This window comes from Panicum virgatum, chromosome 6K (assembly GCF_016808335.1).
Source record: "Panicum virgatum strain AP13 chromosome 6K, P.virgatum_v5, whole genome shotgun sequence".
Lineage (NCBI taxonomy): Eukaryota > Viridiplantae > Streptophyta > Magnoliopsida > Poales > Poaceae > Panicum > Panicum virgatum.
In genome coordinates, this window is record NC_053141.1 from 11,658,543 (window position 1) to 11,679,882 (window position 21,340).

The 21,340-nt window shown below is 45.3% G+C and overlaps 2 protein-coding genes and 1 pseudogene across 2 annotated transcripts; 1 reads left to right on the forward strand and 2 right to left on the reverse strand.

Moving 5' to 3' along the window:
• Positions 1-417: 417 nt before the first annotated feature.
• Positions 418-2,691, reverse strand: LOC120713233 (annotated as a pseudogene).
• Positions 2,692-4,407: 1,716 nt separating this feature from the next.
• LOC120711751 (protein DETOXIFICATION 16-like) lies at positions 4,408-8,937 on the reverse strand. Its single transcript, XM_039997377.1, has 7 exons — positions 8,221-8,937; positions 7,915-8,001; positions 7,735-7,791; positions 7,404-7,642; positions 7,184-7,302; positions 4,762-4,848; positions 4,408-4,670 (listed from the first exon to the last, which is right to left on the reverse strand). Exons 1-7 carry the CDS (start codon positions 8,898-8,900, stop codon positions 4,620-4,622), a joined length of 1,320 nt encoding a protein of 439 aa, XP_039853311.1. The 5' UTR covers positions 8,901-8,937; the 3' UTR covers positions 4,408-4,619.
• A 5,533-nt stretch (positions 8,938-14,470) lies between these two features.
• On the forward strand, positions 14,471-18,887 carry LOC120711752 (pantothenate kinase 1-like; the record flags this gene model as incomplete). Its single annotated transcript, XM_039997378.1, has 7 exons — positions 14,471-14,691; positions 14,893-15,016; positions 15,290-15,406; positions 15,516-15,610; positions 16,141-16,234; positions 16,827-17,128; positions 18,707-18,887. Coding segments are annotated over 6 exons (822 nt in total), but the record flags the coding sequence as incomplete, so codon positions are not given.
• Positions 18,888-21,340: the final 2,453 nt, after the last annotated feature.

Sequence of the window (21,340 nt, forward strand, 5' to 3'; positions counted from 1 at the left end):
TTCGCCGAGAAATAAAAAGCCGTGTGCGCTTCGCCGCGAGCCACACTCGGCAAACTTGTTGCCGAGTGTTTTCTGGGCTTTGCCCGAGTGTTTCTGGCACTCGGCAAAGTACAGAAGTCCAGTAGTGCATATATAGTCTTGCTGATCCCAGTCATTTCTTATGGTCAAAATACAGCTGCTACCACAAACGCATGCATGCTCAAGCGGTTCATTAGCAACAGCTTTACTTAAGCTCAACAATCTTGTACGTACTATATATACATTTTTTTGCGAGGATAAGCGAGCACTTTATTACTCAGAAAGGTTTGTACAATATACTATATATACATTATTATAAGCAGGCTTGGAATAATTAAAGTAAAGGTTTTGTCACGCAAATTGGAGTCCACATTATTAAATTAAATGGGTCATAATTTGTCACTTTTTGGTGATGAGGTCCTTCACAAACTCGACCACCTTGGGCGCATCGACCGACCAGGCGACCGAAATGGGAGAGTAGCCAGTAGTCCACGGGTTCTCTGAATCCCACCTGCACCGATTATACGGAGTACGTATGATGCAGCAGCAAGTGATGATCTTGAACCACACAAGGTGAGTAACCAGATTCTAAAATGGTTGTGCTTATTATTACTTCTTCAGTCCCATGCCTTGGGTCTCCACCCTCACCACGCCCTTCCTAAACTTGAACAAATCCGGCCGAACCAGAGTGGCGAAGCTCACCGGATCGTGGAGGTAAACCACTGGGCCAAACGTAGGAGCATGAGCTGATGATGGAACAATGCAACCGCTCCGAATCCGAAGGAGAGATTGATGGATAGTTTCAGGCTTTCAGCATACCAGGAACGCCGTAGGACTTGGTGTGCATGCCAGTCCAAGTAGAATCTGCATACGTCGCAAAGGAACTGTGCGTGTGCCTCCCTTCCGAGTTCCTTAGCTCCAGGAGATCCTCATCTGCATGTAGCATGCAGAAAGTTCAGTGGTTCACATATGGTGAGTTGAACAAGCTCTGGGAAAAATGGATATGTCGTCAGACTGAAACGAAAGCGGTCATTGCATTGCTTTCAGAGTTCAGGGAAGGCATATATAGGACCTGTAAAAATGACTTGCATTGTTATTGTTGAGGCCAACCACGTAGATGTCTCCACCACAAGTGAAAACTAAATCGGCAGCGTCCGGGTCGTTGTAGATCTGCAGAGAGTAGCATTAGGTCCACAGATTATACTGTCCAAACAAATTTCTTGTAGCAAGCCGGCATAGTTGGCACTACATTTGCTTCAGCTGCAGGGGTGACGTTTCCTGCCGCAGAGAAAGCTCCACCTAGCACAACAATCCTCTTAACATTTTTCACAAAGGAGGGATCTCTCTTGATGGCCTGAGAAACATTGTAGCATAATCACCAGAGTCAGCACCTAGTCATATGTACCGTACAACTAACATTGAAACACCACGCTGTCAGAGAAAAGAGTGTACCAATGCTATGTTTGTCAGAGGTCCCAAGGCAAGTACAGAGACCTCTCCAGGAAACTATGAGACCTTGTCAACCACAAACTCATCGGCTCGCTGCTCAACTTTCTTGATACTTGGATCAGGAAGCTCTATGTTCCCAAGACCATCTGATCCATGAACAAAGTCGGCAACATGCGGCTTTCCTCCCTATTCACAATACAAAATGATTTATTTCAACTGTGAACAATCTGAAGAGGACTTTACGCATTATAATAGTGTCTAGTTTCCAATAATTTTTCACTCAGGTGTTGGACAAAGAACAGTATAATTAACAGCGCCACCAGAATAGCCACATAATTCCCTGATTCAGCTTCTGCTCCTGAGGAATGTTCAGGCAAAATGCGGAACAGGTCGTATGACTGTAAACAATACCTTGAGAGGCTCAGAGCTTCCCTCTGCTGCTGGAATCTCAGGATGACCTGCCTTCTCGCACTGCAGTTTAAGAGATGAAGCAAAAGTGCTAGTGTTAGTAAGGATGAGGAAACCAAGTGGGGAGAATTTGCCATGATTATCTGCTATATGCTTGCCAGTATTAGTGCGTTCCTGGTGGCGCGCTCCATTGTGCAGTTGCCGAAGATGGTGGTGAGCCCTAGCACCTGCACCGCCCCTGGCGACTGGAATGCCATGATCGCCACGCTATCATCTGAAATCAGATCACGCATTACCTTAAGCATATATGCAAATAGGGTTGAAAATTGGTATCACTTAGGTGCACCTCGAACCCTCTTTAGTTTAAAAGTTTTATACTAATTTTTCAAAATAGAATATCACTTTGGAGAAGTAGTACAAAATTTTGAACTAAAGAGGATTGGAGGTGCACCTAAGGATCACCTCTTTGCACCCCAATATGCAAACAAGAACGGAGGAGAAAGGGGCGGAAATTAAGCCAATATAGCAGGCTAACAATGACAGTAGGGCTCAGTAGTCATAAAGCATCCAGGGCATTAGTTGTTGATTGTGCCTGTGCTGTGCATGTACTAATAACCATGTTCGTTGCTTGCGACGAGTAAGTAAAGAAAACCAAGGAGGAAGCTGTTGGTTGAATAATTGAATCGAAGAAACTGATGAAGGGGATGGATGAAGGAGAAGGTGCGCACCGACGCCGGGATCCGTGTCGATGATGAGCATCTCCCGCCTCAGCTGCTCGTGGTGGTGGATATGCCGTCCAGTCGCGGCGGCCACCATGGATCGATGTGATGTGTGGCTTGCCTCCCTTCGTTCTTCTTCCTCTAGTGGCACGTGTCGTCCTTGGCGGCTGTGTCCTTCACTTCCAGATGTTCTCTTCTGCTGCCAGCCTTCGTCCTCGGTTCTCGTAGGACGATACCAATGGCCCAACGCAATAAGTTTCCACGTCAGCTTCGCGTGTGCTTTGTTCTTGTTCTTAGTTACTTTCTGGTTAACTTGTACTAAGAACAGGATGTCCGACGTGCAGAAAAATCGAACGCTCCGACCCATGTTGCAAGAGACAAGTATCGATGTTGTATGAAACATTATATTAATATATGGAATTGAGACTGGGGCTGCATAGGTACACTATTATGAAAGCATGTTTTTAGGGACAGGTAAAAATGTATTTTTCTAGTTTTCGCTGCTACAAATGCTATTTGTAGGGACGGACAAGACCGTCTCTAAAAATACATTTGTAGCGACGGATCCCCTGACCCCATTCCTACAACTCCATTTTCAGGGGTGGGTGACATCCCTACCCGCCCCTAAAAACAGATTTGTAGGGGCGGGTGAGACCCTCACCTGCTCCTAGAAATGCCCAACCCACTAAAAAAATTCACAGATTTGAATTTAAATTTTTCAAATATATTTTCTGCTATTTTTTAAAATTTGAATTTATATAATTTTAAGCTATCAAGCTAGTCCTTGATCAAATGTCGTAGCGATTGACGTGAAATATGTTTTATAAATATAAGTAATTACACATACAAAATTAAATTATATAAAAATAGCATACACACATATATCATCATTATAGTACATTGAAAATTGAAACTCGAATGCATATTTTTTTCTTCTATTTATTACCAACGCTACTAGAGGAGGCATGGTGTTGCTGGTTGTCCCACTCATGAAGACAAGATATTGAGGTTCCGTTGCTAATTTGTGATCTTTATTAAAAGTGTGCTCTTAGGTTGATCACTCCGTGAATAAAGAAATGACATAATAAATCAGCGACTACATGTAGAGACGGGTCGATTGCTACAGTAACACCGCTCTATTTGTAACAATGAGTTACATTTTGATCCATTTTAGAAAAATCAGAATGTTGGTAAGAATGTTTTTGTAGTTGCGGTACTCATCAACAGCTGTTCGCGAGGCCGTACGATTTGGTATATATGCATGCGTGACCACCTAGGCCTCCTGCAACGAACCATCCGTGTGCCAGACAGACCCATCAATGAACAATAGCAGGTGACGCACTTGCTTTTGTTGATCCTTTACCTTTTGATCTATTATATATTCCTCTGAAAAAAAGATCATTGTCTATTCTCTTAGGTCATTTTTATCATATACATCTGGCCTCAATACACACATAATCATATAAATTTTTTCCAAGACAACCAACGATCAAAAAAAAAAAGAAATTTGCATGTCTGGCCTTAGTGGCAGCCTTAATTAGTTCAGTTTTCATTCACTGGGACATTTATTGATTGTGAGCGTTTTAAAGAACAACCAAAGAATTCAGTTACTAGTACGATGGCCCACTTGAACAGTATAGTATATGGTATTCAATTATGAAGAAAGGATGAATTAAGAATATCTAAGAAGGTTTTAAAGGAAAAATAAAAAGGAAAGGAAGAGGAAACAAATAAATATTTATAGAGAGAAAGAGAATTAGAAGGAAGAAGCAAATGAAAGTGAAATAATCGGAAAATGATAAATGCTCGTATATAGCCCAACCCGTCGGAAAATGAGAAATACTGGTATAGGATTGGAGGATCTATGTTAAATGTAATGCAGACATGTCCTTCAAACAAACCAGAAGTGGTAGTTAAAAGCAGTTGGCATGGTTTCATTGTTACAACAAAAGCCACATTTTTTTTTGCCACAATGCCATGTATGCTTTACAGTTGGCTACGACAATTACCGTGGTGCTTCAAGTTTCATGACACTGGTAGAGATGAGCCGAAAACCCTGTCCTTTGCCTTGACTGCCTGAAATTGGAACACAAATGAGAATATATCACCCTGGCTAGTCTAGATCGAGCAGCATGGTGATAGAACGTTCATGATGTACTCTACTTACTTCCTTGTTCCAGTCTGTGAACCACGCAATAGATGCGAACAGTAGAACCTTGATGAGGCTGCCGCAGACGAGGCCGAGCCAAAGGCCCTGTTAGAAGCACATTACACTCTTCAAAATCAGTTTTTGACCGCTGATTTCCTTCATATCAACAAAAGTTGCATCACTAGAAGGCATTTCTAAATATTTTTTTAATTTAACCACTTTTGTAGCATATTCTTTGGAGCAAACTGGTGTCCGAAGATTGTTACTTTGAATTTTCAAGTGTGCATGTCCTATACTTTGGAACCAAAGGAGCATTGCAAAAATACACTTCATCTCTCGGGGGTTCTTGGAACAGAATGATATTGTGTTATTTTTAACAGCTCAAGTTAAGAACTATCTAAGACGAACCTTGTGACTTGGAACCTTGGATAATATGGGATTATTGCCATGGTTTGAAATAAAATATGTGAGATGGTATCTTCCACGGCTCCAAAAAAACAGGTATTATATATACCCTTGAAATGTTCAGATTTATTAGTAGGATGAAGAAACTTCTATATGAATATTGTAACCATTGATTGGCAAGATCTATGTAGTTGATAACTTTTTAGTTGAAGTCATTTAGATGCATAGTCAAAAAAAAATTTGGACCAACCTATGTCAAAAAGAATAAAGCTCTGTAAGGAACATGGCCCCATTAGAGCATTGTTTGTGATTTTGGTGATTGTATGACAACATAATCAATGAGACTAACAAGTTTGTGAGATCATATTTGTAGGATTTTTAGGTCCCATGGATAATCAAATGTGTCCAATTCACCGTAGAGATACCCAAGACATACTGAAAAACCAGAGACACCCACCGCTGCGATGATTTGATCAAGTGTCAGCAGAATTAGCTGCACCGGTTAAACTGACGCATAGCCATCGGTCAAACCGGCACCCATCGGTTAAACCGACATACAGTCATCGGTGCAATTTTCAGTGCAAATGGAAACAAGTCAATAAAACTTAACTGTACTAGTTTAGCTGATGGATCCAAGACATGCATCGGTGCATTCACCATACTATTACTCAGAGAGCATGTAAAGCAGCAAGGAGCCAAGTCTTCAGCACCGGATGAATCGACGAGGCATTGGTGTAATACATCGGATTAATTGATGACTGCTGAGTCAGCAACAGAGCATGTCAGAGGATTCAACGGCTAGTTTTGGCCTGTGTGTGACCGGTTAAACTCATGGTACCCACCGGTTTAACCGATGCCTACGTAAAAAAAAGGCATAACGGCTAGCAATGTCTCTATGGATTTGGTGGCCTATATATGCCATCCCTCGGCCATTTTGAGTTTGATGGTGTTGAGAGAAGTCTCATACACATTGAAGAACACCTCCAAGCCATCCAATTACTTAGTGATCACATCTTTAGTCCTTAACACACTTTTGAGAGTGTTAGTGCTAGGATTAGCTCTTGAGAGAGTGAGTAAGCAAGGTGTTGAACCTTGTGAGATGGTTCTTGAAGTGAACCAACTTGTATCTCGGTGCGCCGACCTCCTTGAAGTCTTGGTGGCTCGCCGGCATGTGTTCGAACCTGTGGCTTGATGTGGAGCGGCATCGACGATTTTGTGCGGGGGACGTGGAGACCCCCATTCTTCATGGAGAAGCTCCTTAGTAGAAAGCGGGATTAAGGTGACCATGGTGACTTGACATAGCCTTGGCGGCGAAGTCAAGAAGAGTCCCAGAAGATAATTGATTACCGGGAAGACGTACTCTTAGTGAGTGCTTCAACAACATTGAGTAGGAGTGGCTTTGTGCATAATCGAACCATGGGATAAATCTCGTGTCAAGAGTTTGATTTCTCTCATCCCTATTTAAGCTTCCGAATTTTATACTTGCAACTACTTGAGTGCCTTTATTTTCTTAGTATAAATCAAGCTAAGATTAGCTATAGGTTGCAAAACTCTTTTGGGATGAGGGTTTCACACTAGAAGAATCATAGTTGCAGCAATAATTTAATTTGTTGTGCAAATTAGTTGGAGCCATAGGTTAAGATTTTAAGTTGCCCAATTCAGCCCCCTTTTAGGCTACGAGCATCAAGCTCCCATTACTATTGGCAATTACATATATCAGCGATGATACTAGGGATTATGCGAGGTCATTAGCTCGAATCATAAAGAATCTGTGGTTTGTAAATTGAGGTGAGTAGCATGCTGCGGCCTTAGTCTAGAAGGTTCTTTCATTTGCTAATTGTGGTTGCTGTCTGTCGGGAAATTTTAGCCCTCTTTTTCAAATCTTGATCAATCACGGATAATTATCAGTGGTGGAAATTAATACTTTTGAGCTGTTGGTGATGACCATTTGTACTGTTTTAGTAATGTCAATACATTTTGGAAGAAGTTCTTAAGCTAAGTTTGCAGATGAGATGTTGAGCAAAGACATACATACCTTCCCATTCATATGCAAGACAAACGCAAGCACCGAGGCCATTGGAATGCCTACCAAGTAGAATGCGCCGAGATTAATGGCTGCGCCAAACTTTTGCTTGCCGCAGCCTGTGAGCACGCCTGGGAAGTTGAAACACACAAGATTACTACTCGGATCCCCCAAAATTACTCCTGATGAAGTGAGTATTCAGCTAGTACTAGTATCAGATTTGGCCGGCCACCTGAGAGAGTGCCGTGAATGCTATCCATGAAGAAAGATATCCCAACAACCGGCAGCATCTTGGCAAAGTATGCCACGACCTCACGATCACTGCTGTACATGTGTCCCCAAACGTTGCGTAGCAGGGCCATGGCCAAGGTCATGACGAACCCTGAAGATAAGGCCATGCACATGACTACCCTCGCAGCCAACTTTGCTGCCTGAGGCTGCCCAGCACCAAGTTCGTTCGAAACACGCGTGCTGCAGGAAAATGAAGAACAAGACGATGCATGGGCCGATAGATCCAAATGACAGGAAAGTAATGCTTGTAATTGGGACAGGCAGCCAGTCACCTAACGGAGAAATTAAGCCCCAATGGTATCATGAATAGCAGAATCGTACTGTTAAGGCTGCAGAATTGATCCAAGAACATGCATCAGTTGGTTAGCTGCTAGATGGAAGCGTGCAGTGTCTTTCTCTTTTTTTTCCTTTTCCTGCAGCAGGTTGATGACTTGATGTACATGTGGCCATACCAAATTGACAGCACTGAAGTCTGTAGCTGAGGATTCGGCAGAAGACCAGACAGCAGCACAATGACCTCGAAAGCCCAAAACTCCAAGCTGCAACCAAGAAAGGATCTATCGATCAGACATTCAGAGTTTCAGACTTCAGACATTGTTTGGATCTATCAGACATTGTTTCTATTTCTATATATCAAAGGGATGCTTGGTGATGCACCATCAATACCATTGTCACCAGGTGTGTCCCTCGTCCAAATCATAGAAAAGGTAGCTCAGATCCAGGATTATTCCTGGAGAGTCGCCGGATCATCATCTTACCATATCATGAACCCAGACGGCACGGCGAGAGCGGCGAAAGGCCGCAGCTCCTTAAACGCCTCGACGGAGAAGCCGTTCCATGTCCGCTCGCAGGCGCTCGACAGCCTGATGTACGCGGCCAGGATCACCAGGTTGATGGCGTAGGAGATGGCGTTGCTGATCGCGGCGCCCTTGCTCCCCATGCCGGCCTTGTACACGAGCACCCAGCACATGGCGGTGTGGCAGAGCGTGGCGGCGCCGGAGCTCGCCATGACGGGCATGACGAGGCTCTGCGTCTGCAGGAAACGGATGTGGCACTGCAGCGCCACGCTCACGAAGATGGAGGGGATGAGCCACCGCGCGTAGGCGCCGGCTTCGGCGGCGACGGCGCGGTCCTGGCCGAGGAGCGCCAGGATCCGGCCGGTGCAGGCCCAGACGAGGGCGAAGGGGACGCAGGCGAGCCCGATCACCACCATGGCGCGCTGCTTGTAGACGCCGAGCAGGTGGTACTGCCGCGCGCCGAACGCCTGGCCGCAGAGGGTGTCCAGCGCCGTCGCCATGCCAGTGATGATGTTGAGGCCGGTGGCGCTGGTGATGGAGATGGCGAGGGAGGCGCCGGCGAGGTTCAGCTTGCCGAGGTGGCCGACGAACATGAGGGACATTATGTTCACGGCGTTCTGCAGGAAGCAGCTGGCGATCATCGGGCCGGCGAGGCGCAGCAGCCGCTTCGTCTCCGCCGCGGCGGGGCCCTGCCATTGCCAGCACCCATCGTCCGCCGCCGCTGCCGCCGCCGCCGCCAGGAGCTGCGGCTCGCGGGCCGACGTGCCTGGCTCGTGGGCCATCCGGAAACTCCACACGACAAACGCGTGGACGCGCACATCAGAATCCGGAGTAGTTTCCACATGGCGCCGGGATTCTGTTGCCGAGCCGCATGCATCCCAAGGGTTGTTGCCAATCGTAACGGAACAAGATCTGCCAGTGCGAGGTAGGTCACGAGATATTATGGAGGCCCTTTGGAAAAAAAAGGTTATATATATAACACTACCAGAAATGGCACAGTTGCCGTGTGCCTACGTCTTTATCATGTGCACTAGAGTGTTTGTCGTGTGCCATGTAGGAAACACACGGCGTGCGGGCCAAGAAGATAGACGGCAACTACATAACACATGGCAAAGTACTCTATTTTCCAAAAATCGAATTTTTGCCGTTTGTATTGTTTCTTTGTCGTGTGCCTCAGGTTAAGCACACGGTAAATATTTTGAAAAACTATTGATTCTGCCCTTTCAACTTTTTCTGGTACTATACGTGGTAGTCTATGTTAAGTTTTGGTGTTTTCTCGATCTTTTTGCTACATTTAACTATTTTATTTCATAAAAAAGATTTCTTGAAAATAAGTTAAATTTGAACTGCAAGTATCTTCAATAATGGAATATAATTGAATCAAAAAATGATATTCACATCATGGAGCCCAATGTGAGGCTGTATCCATGAAATGGAAAGAAATTTCCTAGATCTTGCTCACGAACTATGACTATAAACGTGTGGCCGAACTATTTTAAAATTCTATAAAATGCAAATGAAGTATGAAAATCATAAAATTTGTCATGATATCACGATTTCATACGTGAGAAGGTTTTGCACAAGTTGTCATGTACGCTCCTTACAAATCAAAGCATCTCCGACAGCCCCGCGACGCGAGGCCCTGCGGGGCCCCTGCTCCCTCCACATCATGCCGCCCCTCCACGACGCTGCATCTCCAGCCCCTCCACGACGCCGTCCCTCCATGACGCCATGCCCCCGCCCTCGCTGCCCCTCCTAGCCATGACACATGGACAGGGGCCAGGCCGGCGGGGCCCTCTTTTGTCTCCCCTCCCCTCCCCCTCCGCTCGCCCCTCACAGGCAGTGAGGAGCAGCGGCAAGGCTAGGTACGGTGGCAGCGCATAAAGAGGAGTACAACCTCCTCTTCCTCGGCGGCGGCAAGCATGGTGGCGCCCCCCCCCCCCCCTCCATCTCCGGTGGGGGACATGGTGGCAACGGCGGTGGTGAGACTGGTGGTGGCAGTGGCCGCCGGCGGCGGGGGTGCGGCCAGCGATGGGGTGGATTTTTTTTATTTCTCATTCATATTTTTGCCTAGTGTCAAAAATACACACAAAAAAACTTTGTTGTGTGCTCGGAAGAAAGCACACGACAAAGATGGCTTTGCTTCCCAGCGTGCCTCTGGCACACGGCAAATAACCTAAATCCCGTAGTGTACCTATGTGTAGCAGTTTATTCTATACCAATAACTATACTGAGCAGAAGTACTTAAAATTGAATTTCCAGTAGTTCAGTAACCAGCGGCTATTACTAAACAATGTTCAGTAACTTGGTAAATTTAGTTCAGTATTTTGACGATTATCTTTGCTAGTAATAGAAGGTGGGTTGATATTCTACACCTAATATTCTACACTCTACTTATAAGATATATAAAACAATATCATGTTATTCTCAAAAAACCCATGAGAGATGAAGTGTCCAATATAGGCCTGGGCATTCAGTTCCTCCCGAACCGATCAGTTCTGTTCCTCGGTTCCTATACAAGTTCGGTACTTAAGAATCAGGGAATGATCGGTTCTTTCCAGAAATAGGAACCGAGGTAGTTCAGTTTTGGTTCCGAAACGAGTTCACCAGTGGAGAGGGCGCCGCCACCATGCCATCCCGCGGGCCAGTGTCGTTGATCCGAGGCTGGCACGGTGTTTCGCGGCCTGCCGCCGTTGATCCATGGCCAACGCTGTCGATCCGCCGCCGCCATTCCTCCGCCATGGCGCCATCGATCTGCTGCCATTGCACCCTTCCGCCGCCACCACGCCCTCCACCACCACGCTGTTGATCCGCTGCCACCGCGCCCTTCCGCCACTGCTGCAACCTTCTGTGTACGCTGCTGTCATTGCTCCTGCGGCCGCACATGTTAGGAAGGAGGGACCGAGGGGGGGGGAGGTGCGGGCTGGGTGCCAAGAGGGCGACAGCCATGGGGAGCGGGTGTAAGGCCTTGCGGGGCGAGGCCGGGGCCAAGAGACAGCGGGGCCGACGGGCTGGTCGAGCTGCCGAGGTGGGGTGGGGTGGCTGCCTGGGTGCTGGCGTCTGGGGAGACAGGGAGTGGAATGGCGGCTAGGAACGGGAGTCTGCTGGGGGGAATTAGTAGCTAGGGTTTGTAGTTGGTTCGTATTGGGCCTTGGCTAGGCTAGGCTAGCTGGGCTAAATTTGATATGGGTTCGGTTCCTTCCGTTAACCGAGAGTAAGATCCGAAGAAACTGAGTAATTTTTTATTCCTTAGAACCGGGAACCGAATTTCCTCAGTTCCGGTTCTTGGTATTTTTGGTTCGGTTCTCGGTTATATTTGCCACTCCGAGTCCAATATAAGAATCTTTAACAGTCCCCTCATCCCAAAGTATAAGACCCCGATTTGTCTAAAAATATAAAGAACTATGATGCAAAGGTCAAAGGTGGTCACTTGAATTTGTCTTGGTAAGTACTTTCTAATGATCAAACTTTTGTTGCCATTAATAAAAGTCAACCACGGGAGGAGACTCCCCCATGTTTTGTTCAAACAAGGTGTCGCGCTGAAAACGCTACTAAAAAAATAATTAACCGAGGCACTTTGAAAAAGACTCGGAGGCGGGCAGAAAAAATAACCGTCTCGGTTAATGGTCCGAATTAACCGGGCGGTCACTTTTTATTTACCGAGGCGGTTATGGAAAACCGTCTCGCAATATCTGTTAACCGAGGCGAATGCCTTATAGAAGTCCGCCGGTTAATACTCTATTTGCGGAGGCGGACTCCTTATAAAGGTCTGCCTCGGTTAATGGTCTAAGCTCATACGAAGCCCGTATGAGCCCAGTTAGGGTTAACAGACCAACCCTAACACTCACTCCCCTCTCTCCCCACCCGACGCCCCAGCACTCTCCTCTCTCCCTTCGCCGCACTCTCCTCTCCCCCTCTGCACTCTCCCCTCCCCCTCTGCACTCTCCTCTCTCTCTCTCTCTCTCTCTCTCTCTCTCTCTCTCTCTCTCTCTCTCTCTCTCTCTCTCTTTCTCTCTCTCTCTCCCTCTCTCCCTCCAAAGCCCGATGCCAGTCTCTGTTGTGCGGCCTGCAGCGGCGACGACACAGAGCCTGCGGGGCGGCACGGAGCGCGACCCGCGGTGGGGAGGCCTGCAGCGGCGGCACAGCACGGCGTGGTGGCGCGCGCGGGGCCCCCGGTGGTGGCAGATCCGACGCCATCCCCTCTCCCCCTCCTCCTCATCCCCGGATCCGTCGGGCGAGCGGTGGCAATGCGGCCAGGAGGCCGGATCCGACGGCATGGCAGTAGGACGCGACGGCGGGGAGGCCATATCCGGCGCCCTCCCCTCTCCTCCTCCACCCCGGATCGGGCGGGCGAGCGGCGGCGGCGCGGCCAAGGAGACATCATAACTGCTTATCATATGATTGGTGACATACATACATCTATGTTTCTGATGACTAGATTGGTTGGTCTGTGCATTTGCAATTTTGCATGCATGTGTATCTTCGAGAACTAACATATCGCGTTCATGTGTTAATATTTGGGATATCTCATGTATTAGAGGACTTCTGGTAGCTTTATTAGGAGTTTTATCTTGAGTTTATGTAAACCTAGAGATGGGAGTTTATGTGAATCTTTTTATAATAGTTTTCTTAAGCCTACATTTCCCCTAATGATATCTAATGGTTCTTTTAATCATAATCAAAAGTATTGAGTTGCATGCACCGACCAGTTCAACCCAAAAGCTTAAGCTGATGGGGAACTCGAGACCTCATGCACCAACCAATTCAACTCAAAAGCTTAAGCTGACGGGGAGGGATGAGCAATTCACTTATATTCCAACAAAAAGAACTCCAATTTGAGAGAAGACTCTTTCTAGCATATTCCTTTCTTAGTTGCTGTGAAATGTCTGTTATCATCTTTTATTCCACAAGATATCTTTTGTTGTGTTGAGACTTATCTATCTTTTCTTTTATCATCGTTGTGCATCAGTCCTCATGGATGGTTGATTGATTCATTTTTTACATGTGCCAACAAGGTGTGGACGCAAAATCTAGTCACACACTCGAACGCGCTAGAACGCGCAGCAAGATCGTCAAAACGATTAACACCGGCAGCTATGCGCTCACCGGTCAGACCGGTATAGCGGACCGGTCAGACCGGTGCTCTAGGAAGACGGCGAAAACCTAGAACCGAGAATTCGGGAGGGACCCCGTCGGAGCTAATGGAGCTAGGGTTGCTCTGAGGTCGGCAGGCCACTCAGAACGCCATCGAACGCCGTAGAGATGAGCGTAGAACAGAAGATGGGGTTGGAAAAGTTAGGATTTGTAGGATAAAAGGTACAGGTAATTGTGTGAATTGATTGGGATTGCCCTCAATCGGCCGTGGCCCTTCATATGTATAGGGTGGGGGGTCTGTACCCATTAGGAGTCGAAACCCTAACAAATCTTATGTCAAAATACAACTCCTAATTCGGATTGTGCGTTTCGGACCGGTCTGACTGGTCTTTGGACCGGTCTGACCGCCCCTAGACCGGTCTGACCGACCGGGGTGCAGGTCTTCCAGGAGGCATAACTTCCTCGTTCGGACTCCAAATTGGACGTTCCATATATACATTTTGATCGTCTCGACGAGATCTATGTAATGGTATAGTCCAATTGACAATTTGACAAACTTTTCCTGACCGGTCTGACCGGTTTCTATGAGAGGTCTGACCGGTCTGTCCAGATTGTCCAGATAACCTGAATCGTGCCAATTTTGGGTGTCAACACAAGAACTTTCAACATCAACTCTTGCTTCTAGCTTTGGGAAAGTTATTATTTCCAAAAAAGGCTGACAGATTATAAGCCTGAAGACCTTACATCCACATTATTGAGTGCCTTTACCTACAACGTTGCACAGGCAAGTTCCTTTCCTTTTACTGTCTGCTTCAGTGCTTCTAAACTTCTTACTCTCAAATGAAAATATTGAGCAAAAAGGAATAAATTCTGCCAAATGAAAACATTGAGCAAAAAGGAATAAATTCTGCCAGCTACTTCATTAGCTATTTGCATCTGTGACACCCAAGATTTATTTTATTGAAGGAAACAATCTAGATATTTGCTTGTTTTGAAGAAAAATATGGTATGAGAACAACTCTTTCTAAAGTTAAATGGAGAGAATGGAAGTTTTCTGCCTTATTTCTATTGGGTGAAACGGAACGATAGAAAGATTTACATATGAAGTAGTTTGTGAAATGAGCTCCAACAAGATAGGAGCACTGTCAGAGACTGCTCGATCTTGGTTTTCATCTATTTCTGTTATATTTATTGTTGTTATCAATTCACGGTATGTGTCATTCAGATTGTTTTCCTTGTTGCATCACTCCTGGGCCTCCGAAGGGTCTTCTTTGGTGGATCATATATACGTGGACATAAAAGCACAATGGAAAACATTTCTTTTGCAATTGATTTCTGGTAAGCATTTCGCATGCAATCATTTGCTTTGTACATACATTTGTTATAAGAAAAAAAAGGGGAACTGCATGCTATATTTCAGTGTCTGACTCTGAATTCTCTAGCTTTATCATTATGAAGATTCTACGTTCAGAACTACTTTAGGTAGGATTTCTGTTACTCTAGGCTGGCAAGAATCTAAACATATGTATGGATCATCAGGTCACAGAGCCAAATGCAAGCAGTATTCTTGAGACATGAGGGGTATTTGGGAGCTCTTGGTGCCCTGATGAGTTATGGAGATCTCAGTGTTGAAAATCTTACTGTTGAGGAATCAAAGGAGAAGGTGTTTCAACAAGGATATCCTGCGCATCTGTATCATTGTTTCCCTATTCACATGAAGTTTTAGTCTCTTGCTTTATGTATAAGGAAAATGCTTTTATCCAGAAACCAGCACTATAAGTTGCATGCTTAAGTAAACCATGATTTGAGGGCTGACCTTGACCAGTCTGATCTATATATTTTTATTAACCTTTTCAGTATGTAGGTTCTACATACAAGGATTTTTATTTGCCAAGCTAAATAGTATTTTCACTGCTCTGCTTTTTTATTGATACAGGAGCCGCATCACGAGTCAGCAGCACCTGTTGATGGAACATCATCAGATGAAGAGAACGATGGCAATATATTTCCTTATCTTCTCGTTAATATCGGATCAGGTGTCAGCATGATAGAGGTACACTGAAACTGCTTCTCTTTCCAGTAATCATATTCTTCACAAGTCAGCTGGTGTCAGCAACATGCTTTTAAAAGTCTTTTTCACAGCAACATGATTTCATGAACAGGTAATTGGTAAGGGGAAATTTGAAAGAATTATAGGATCCCATCTAGGTGGTGGTACTATTCTTGGTCTTTCCAGGCTTTTGACTGGCTGTTCAAGGTACAACTATCCAGATACAACATTTTTTCCTGGACTGTCCTTATGCAAGATTGGTCTGGAGGATTATCTTTTTTGCTAATAGTTTAACGCCACCTAGATCAATTCACCATATATTTAATTCTTGGCTGTCTAATCAATCTAAAAAGATTAGGAGGGTCATCTGGGTGGGGGTTGCCGCTGTATGCTGGGCGATTTGGAGATGTCGAAACGATTTAAATTTTAACAAAATCAAAGTTAACTTGGTTTTGCAGGTCATCTTCAGGGGAACATACTGGTTTCGTTTCTGGGCGCAGTTGCAGCGAGAGGAGCACGCCAAGAACACTTTCTCCAGGTCTATCGCTTGCAGTAGTTTGGAGTCTCTCTAGTGACTGGTGTGCTTTTTTTCTTTTTCCAGCTTTTGCAAACTAGTTCTTTTGGCTGTGTATGTCTCGTCATAGAGGCCGGATTGGTAATCCTTTATTTTAAAAAAAACTATCCAGTTACTGGTATGAGATTCTCATTTGGTTACATAATTAATCTTTTCCTTTTAGTTATGAAGAATTCTTGGAGTTGAGCCAGAGGGGCAATAATTTGTCCGTTAATTTGACTGTTGGAGACATATATGGTGAAGAAGGTTACCCAAAGGTACTTATCTATATCCTCTAAGAAAAGAGGCCTTTTATGTGCAACAGCTGTCTTCTACTTTTTGTTTCTAAGATTCTTTTTCACGAAAATCACACTGCCTCTGCTGAATGATGACCTGGGAAGTAATCTATTCTGTTCTGTAGCAGGAAAAGAAAATCAGAAAAATACATAGTAAAAAATACATACGAAAATACTACATTGGAGAAAGTGCACGGAACAGTCATCTTAGTTGGACTAAACACTTTCCATCCATCAGGGCACAGTAAACATCAGAGGCTTCCTATTCGCATTTATGTACATATACTGATATACCACTGTCATTCTTTAAAAGATGGATGTTTAATAAATGCTTCCTTTATAAGATTAGTTTTAGGTATTTGGTGCACATATCATGGAAGCAATAAAACACAAGCACATTAGCTTAGAATTCTTGAACCATTATGTGTAATATTCAATTATCCTTACATATAAGTTCAAAATATATTATATATTTGCAGAATTGGTGTTGCAATACTTTTAAGTTGTTAGCCTAATGTGACATTGTAATGAATAATTATCAGTGTGTCCATTAGTTCTTGTTTCTCTTTGTCAGATTGGTCTTCCAGCATCCACTACTGCAGCTAGCTTTGGAAAAGTGAACTCAAGCAAACTATCAGACTACAAAATGGAGGATCTTGCTGCTGCTCTATTGAATTCTTTCACTTACTACATTGGACAGGCATTCTTCTCTCCAGATATGTGGTTACTAGTTATCATCCATTAGTTATCCTGGCCTTATTAGATAGCCTACTTCGTGGCTAATCTTTGAGGCCTAAAGCGAATTTTCTTCACAGGTGCTTATGTCTGTGGTCATGAAAAGACTATGGACAAGATCTCTCGTTCCCTAAAATATTGGTAAGAATTTTGATTATGATTTAGTAGGAATGAAAGTGGAGATGAAAAATCCCCTTTACGGGGTTGTTTCCATAAATGTGATAATTTACAAGCACTTCTGATCTTTTTTTCAAGAGAAGCAACCAGGTTAACTGCCCGTCTATGTATTAATAGAGAAGGAGGAAAACAAAAAAAAAACACAATTACAACACACAACAATGCCACCTCCACACGACAAAAATGGCCACACAATGATAATTGGTGACCTCTAAAACACATCACAACTCCAATGAAGAACCAGGTGCTACCGTTGTTGCGCCACAACGACAATGATTGCAAGGAGGCGCCTTCACTTGGCTATCTCAACTGAAGCAGAGGTAGTTAGAGGCATACGTGAGTAGTTGCCTGACTTGCCTCAGCGCCAGTCTACATAGACCGCCTCTTGCCAAGCTGTCACCGACCCCCATGGATCGCCACCAATCACCACCACAACAATGACAACCAGCCCAACAATCGGAACAAAACTAGTAGTCGCTAACCAACCCACCACCACAGACTCTGCTACCGCAGCAAAAAACACTAGGGGTGTGAGATCTCCTTTGCAAAGCCTCCAAGGAGGGAACAAGGTTTGACAACGACGCCAATGTAAGGTTTTTCAACCAGAGAAAACCGTTGGGTTGGGGATTACACAACGATGCCTCCAATGAGGTACATGCCGCCCAAGGTGTCACCATTGTCAGCATTAGCATAAAGCCAAGCATGGCCTTTGCTTCAGATCCCTCGCCACCCACATGTCCCAACACAGTGGGGAGTCAAACCCAAGACCTAGGGAGGTGCTACTTGAACCCATCTAACCAAGTTAGCTAGAGGGTCATTCGCAAATGTAACCTATCTGTTTGTGTTCTATTTTGAGTTATTTGGATCTGATTTATTCGTAAATAATATGTGTGAGTACAAGCAAAAGAAAACACTAGGAGGGAACAAATTAGTTCCAAACAACTAACATGTAGAGTACCAATAGGTGTCATTTTTAGGAAAACAATTGGTATTAGTTTCATATTTTCTGATTTAAAATAAATTACAGTTTTTACTTTAGACTGGAATTTTTAAAATTTCCATAAAATGGAAAATCAACTTTGAAACCACTAAGCCGCCAAATCTGCTTGATTTCAACAGTTGGATGACCCTCGCTATCCGATTTTGTAGTTACGGGTTGAAATTTAGACTTTTATAATAGTTGGGAGGGTGTAAATTGGATTTTTCCCAATTTTTCTCAACATGGTATTGAAGTCTCCACTAAATGGTTAACTTCACAAATATGGAAATCTGTGCTTGACTAGGAATCATTTCCGCATAAACGATGTTGCTTTTAGCCATTTCTGACCGATGTACTTTGTGATTTGCCTCTCCATATAATATATTGTTCAGGCTCGCAACTTGCCCGCCATACTCCCCCTCAAAAAAATCTGATCATTTTCATTCCTAGGGAGATGTGATAAATATTATTGTACTAACTGAAATTTGCTATCCGGCGCCATGACTATGTTTGCTACATGTCCACTTAGTCTAGTTCCTTACCTCTTTGTTCTTTGCTTCTAGGTCCAAAGGTGAAGTCCAGACTACATTTCTATGTCATGAAGGGTTCTTGGGAACACTGGGTGCATTTTGGAGTTACGAAAACATGGGCATTGATAGCTTGGCGGCGCATGAAGTCATTAGGGAGGTCTTGCTTGGCGCACCATACACTGGCCAATTCCCGTCTTTACCTGTCACTGAACAGCAGGCGAATGTAAGAGACATACATCAGCAAGAAGCAACCTAGCTAAATTATAATAGAATAATGCCAACCTAACAAGTTCTCTTACTTTGGCATTTTTATTCTGGCCTTCCTTTTTTCAGGGGGAGAAAATAATACACTTGAAGGGGAAATTGAATGCTTACGGAATAACAACGCTGCGCTTAAGGCTGAGGTTGAGCGATTGCAGAGGGGGAACGCAGAATTGAGAGCTACTCCCTCCGTCTCTAAATAACTGTCGTTCTCGTTTTCCGAGAAATAAATTTGATTAATTTTATATAAAAATATATTAATATTTATGATACATAATTGATATCATTAGATAGATCTTTTCATCTAGTTTTTTAATAAATTTATTTGGAGATACAAATATTACACTTATTTTTTATAAATCGAGTCAAACTTTTGGCACGCACACCAAAAACAATTGGTAAAAAGGGATAGAGGGAGTAAGCTGCAAGGTGCAACCTTGTGAACCAGTAAAAGGCCAACCTCTGTTGTAACCTATAACAGTTTAGGGAATGGCTAAAAAATGTAACTCGTATAGGAAGACCAGTCTGGCAAAAAAAGGAAATGCCAATTAGCATTGCTCATCTAGTGAGCCTGTGTTGTATTATTATTCTTTTTCTTCACAAGAGCCTCTGTATTTGCTCCCTTGAATCCTTGATGTAGCCTTGTTCCTGTGTAAATGTTGTATAAGTACTTATCGAAACGAGTAATTATCCGGTATTGTCAGAATGGTATATATTTTCCAATTTCCGTTGGAAAACATTCAGTTTCAGGTGGAATAGTAAACTTCATTTATTTTTGGAACAAGTCCAATTTACCCACCCCCCGAACTTGTCAAGAAGTCTAAAATACCCCCCTGAATTACAAAACCAGACATATTACCCCCCTCAACTCCTAAAACCGTGCAACTCACCCCCCCCCTGACTGGTTTTCAGGGTGGTTTTAGCTGACGTCGGCATCTGGGTCCCACATGTCAGCCTCTCAATCCTCTCTCCTCCTTTTCATTTTTCTTTTTTTTTATTTTTCTCTCATTTCTCTTTCTTTTTCCTTTTCCCTTTTCGCAGCTCTCTCCTCTCCTCGTCTTCTCCGCAGGGCCCAGGCCCGGGTGGCGCACCTGCCTACCCATGGCGGAGCTCCGGCCATGCCCCAGGCAGAGCCCAGGTGGGGCGGCGGGCCCCGGCCTCCCGGCAGCAGAGCTCCAGCCATGACCCAGGCAGGGCCCAGGCGGGGCGGCGGGCCCCGGCCTCCCGGCTGCGGAGCTCCGGTCAGGCCCCCAGGCAGGGCCTAGGCGGGGCGGCGGACAGTCAAAGATCCCGCCCCTGCCTCCCGGCGGCGGAGCTCCGGCCTCCGACCGGATAGGCTCCGACCACTCCCCAGGCAGGTCCCAGGTGGGGCGGCGGGGCGTGCCCCTGCCTCCCGGCAGCGGAGCTCCGGCTTCGGCCGGCCACGCCCCCAGGCAAGTCCAGGTGGGGCGGCGCCCCTGACTCCCAGCAGCGGAGCTCCGGCCGCCGGCCAGGCAGGCTCGCGGCTCCCCTCCGGCCTGCGCTTCCAGATCTGGCCTGCCGCCGCCGCCTCCTTGCCACGCGGAGGGGTGCGCGGAGCTCCGCCACAGCGAGGCGAAGATGCGCGGCGGCGACCATGGCGGCAGCGGAGGATCGCGGTGGCCATGGCAAGGCGACGGCAGCACTGGTGGGACGCGGTAGGGAGAGCTGGACGGTGGCACGCGCCGACGAGAGGAGCGCTGGAACCGGCGGCGGTGGAGAGGAGATCGGGAGATGAGAGGGGAAAGAGGAGAGAGGGTGGGAGAGAGAGGGGCTGACGTGTGGGACCCGCATGTTGACGTCAGCAAAACCACCATGAAAACCAGTAAGGGGGTGATTTGCACGGTTTTAAGAGTTGAGGGGGGTAATATGTCTGGTTTTGTAGTTCAGGGAGGTATTTTAGACTTCTTAACAAGTTTAGGGGGGTAAATTGGATTTATTCCTTTATTTTTCTTTCTTCATTAAGGGCCTTGAAAGAGAGAGAGAAAGACACAACACGTCACCTGGTCACCATGTCATTGCAGAAAAGAGGGCCCATAGTAAACTGAAGCTCGGCAATTTGAGATTGGTTGGTTTTCTATCGACTAATTGCATCTATCTAAAGTGTCAGAGATTCATCTAATAAATTCAAGAGCACGAGATTACAAATGCTGTTGAACTTTTACATGCAGTTTTCGTCCACAGGACAAGACATAAAATTCACCTTTTATTATAAAATCACTCAAATTACCCACCTCAGGAACACAGAAGTTTATCGTGAGTACATGGACATAGAAAATTAAGGTGCAATGAAATGCACTCCAAAGTGCTTAGATCAATCGAAGCCTCAGCTGCAAGATGGGCTCAAGGAAAAGACGCTGACCGGAAATAATTGTGTGAACTGCTGCA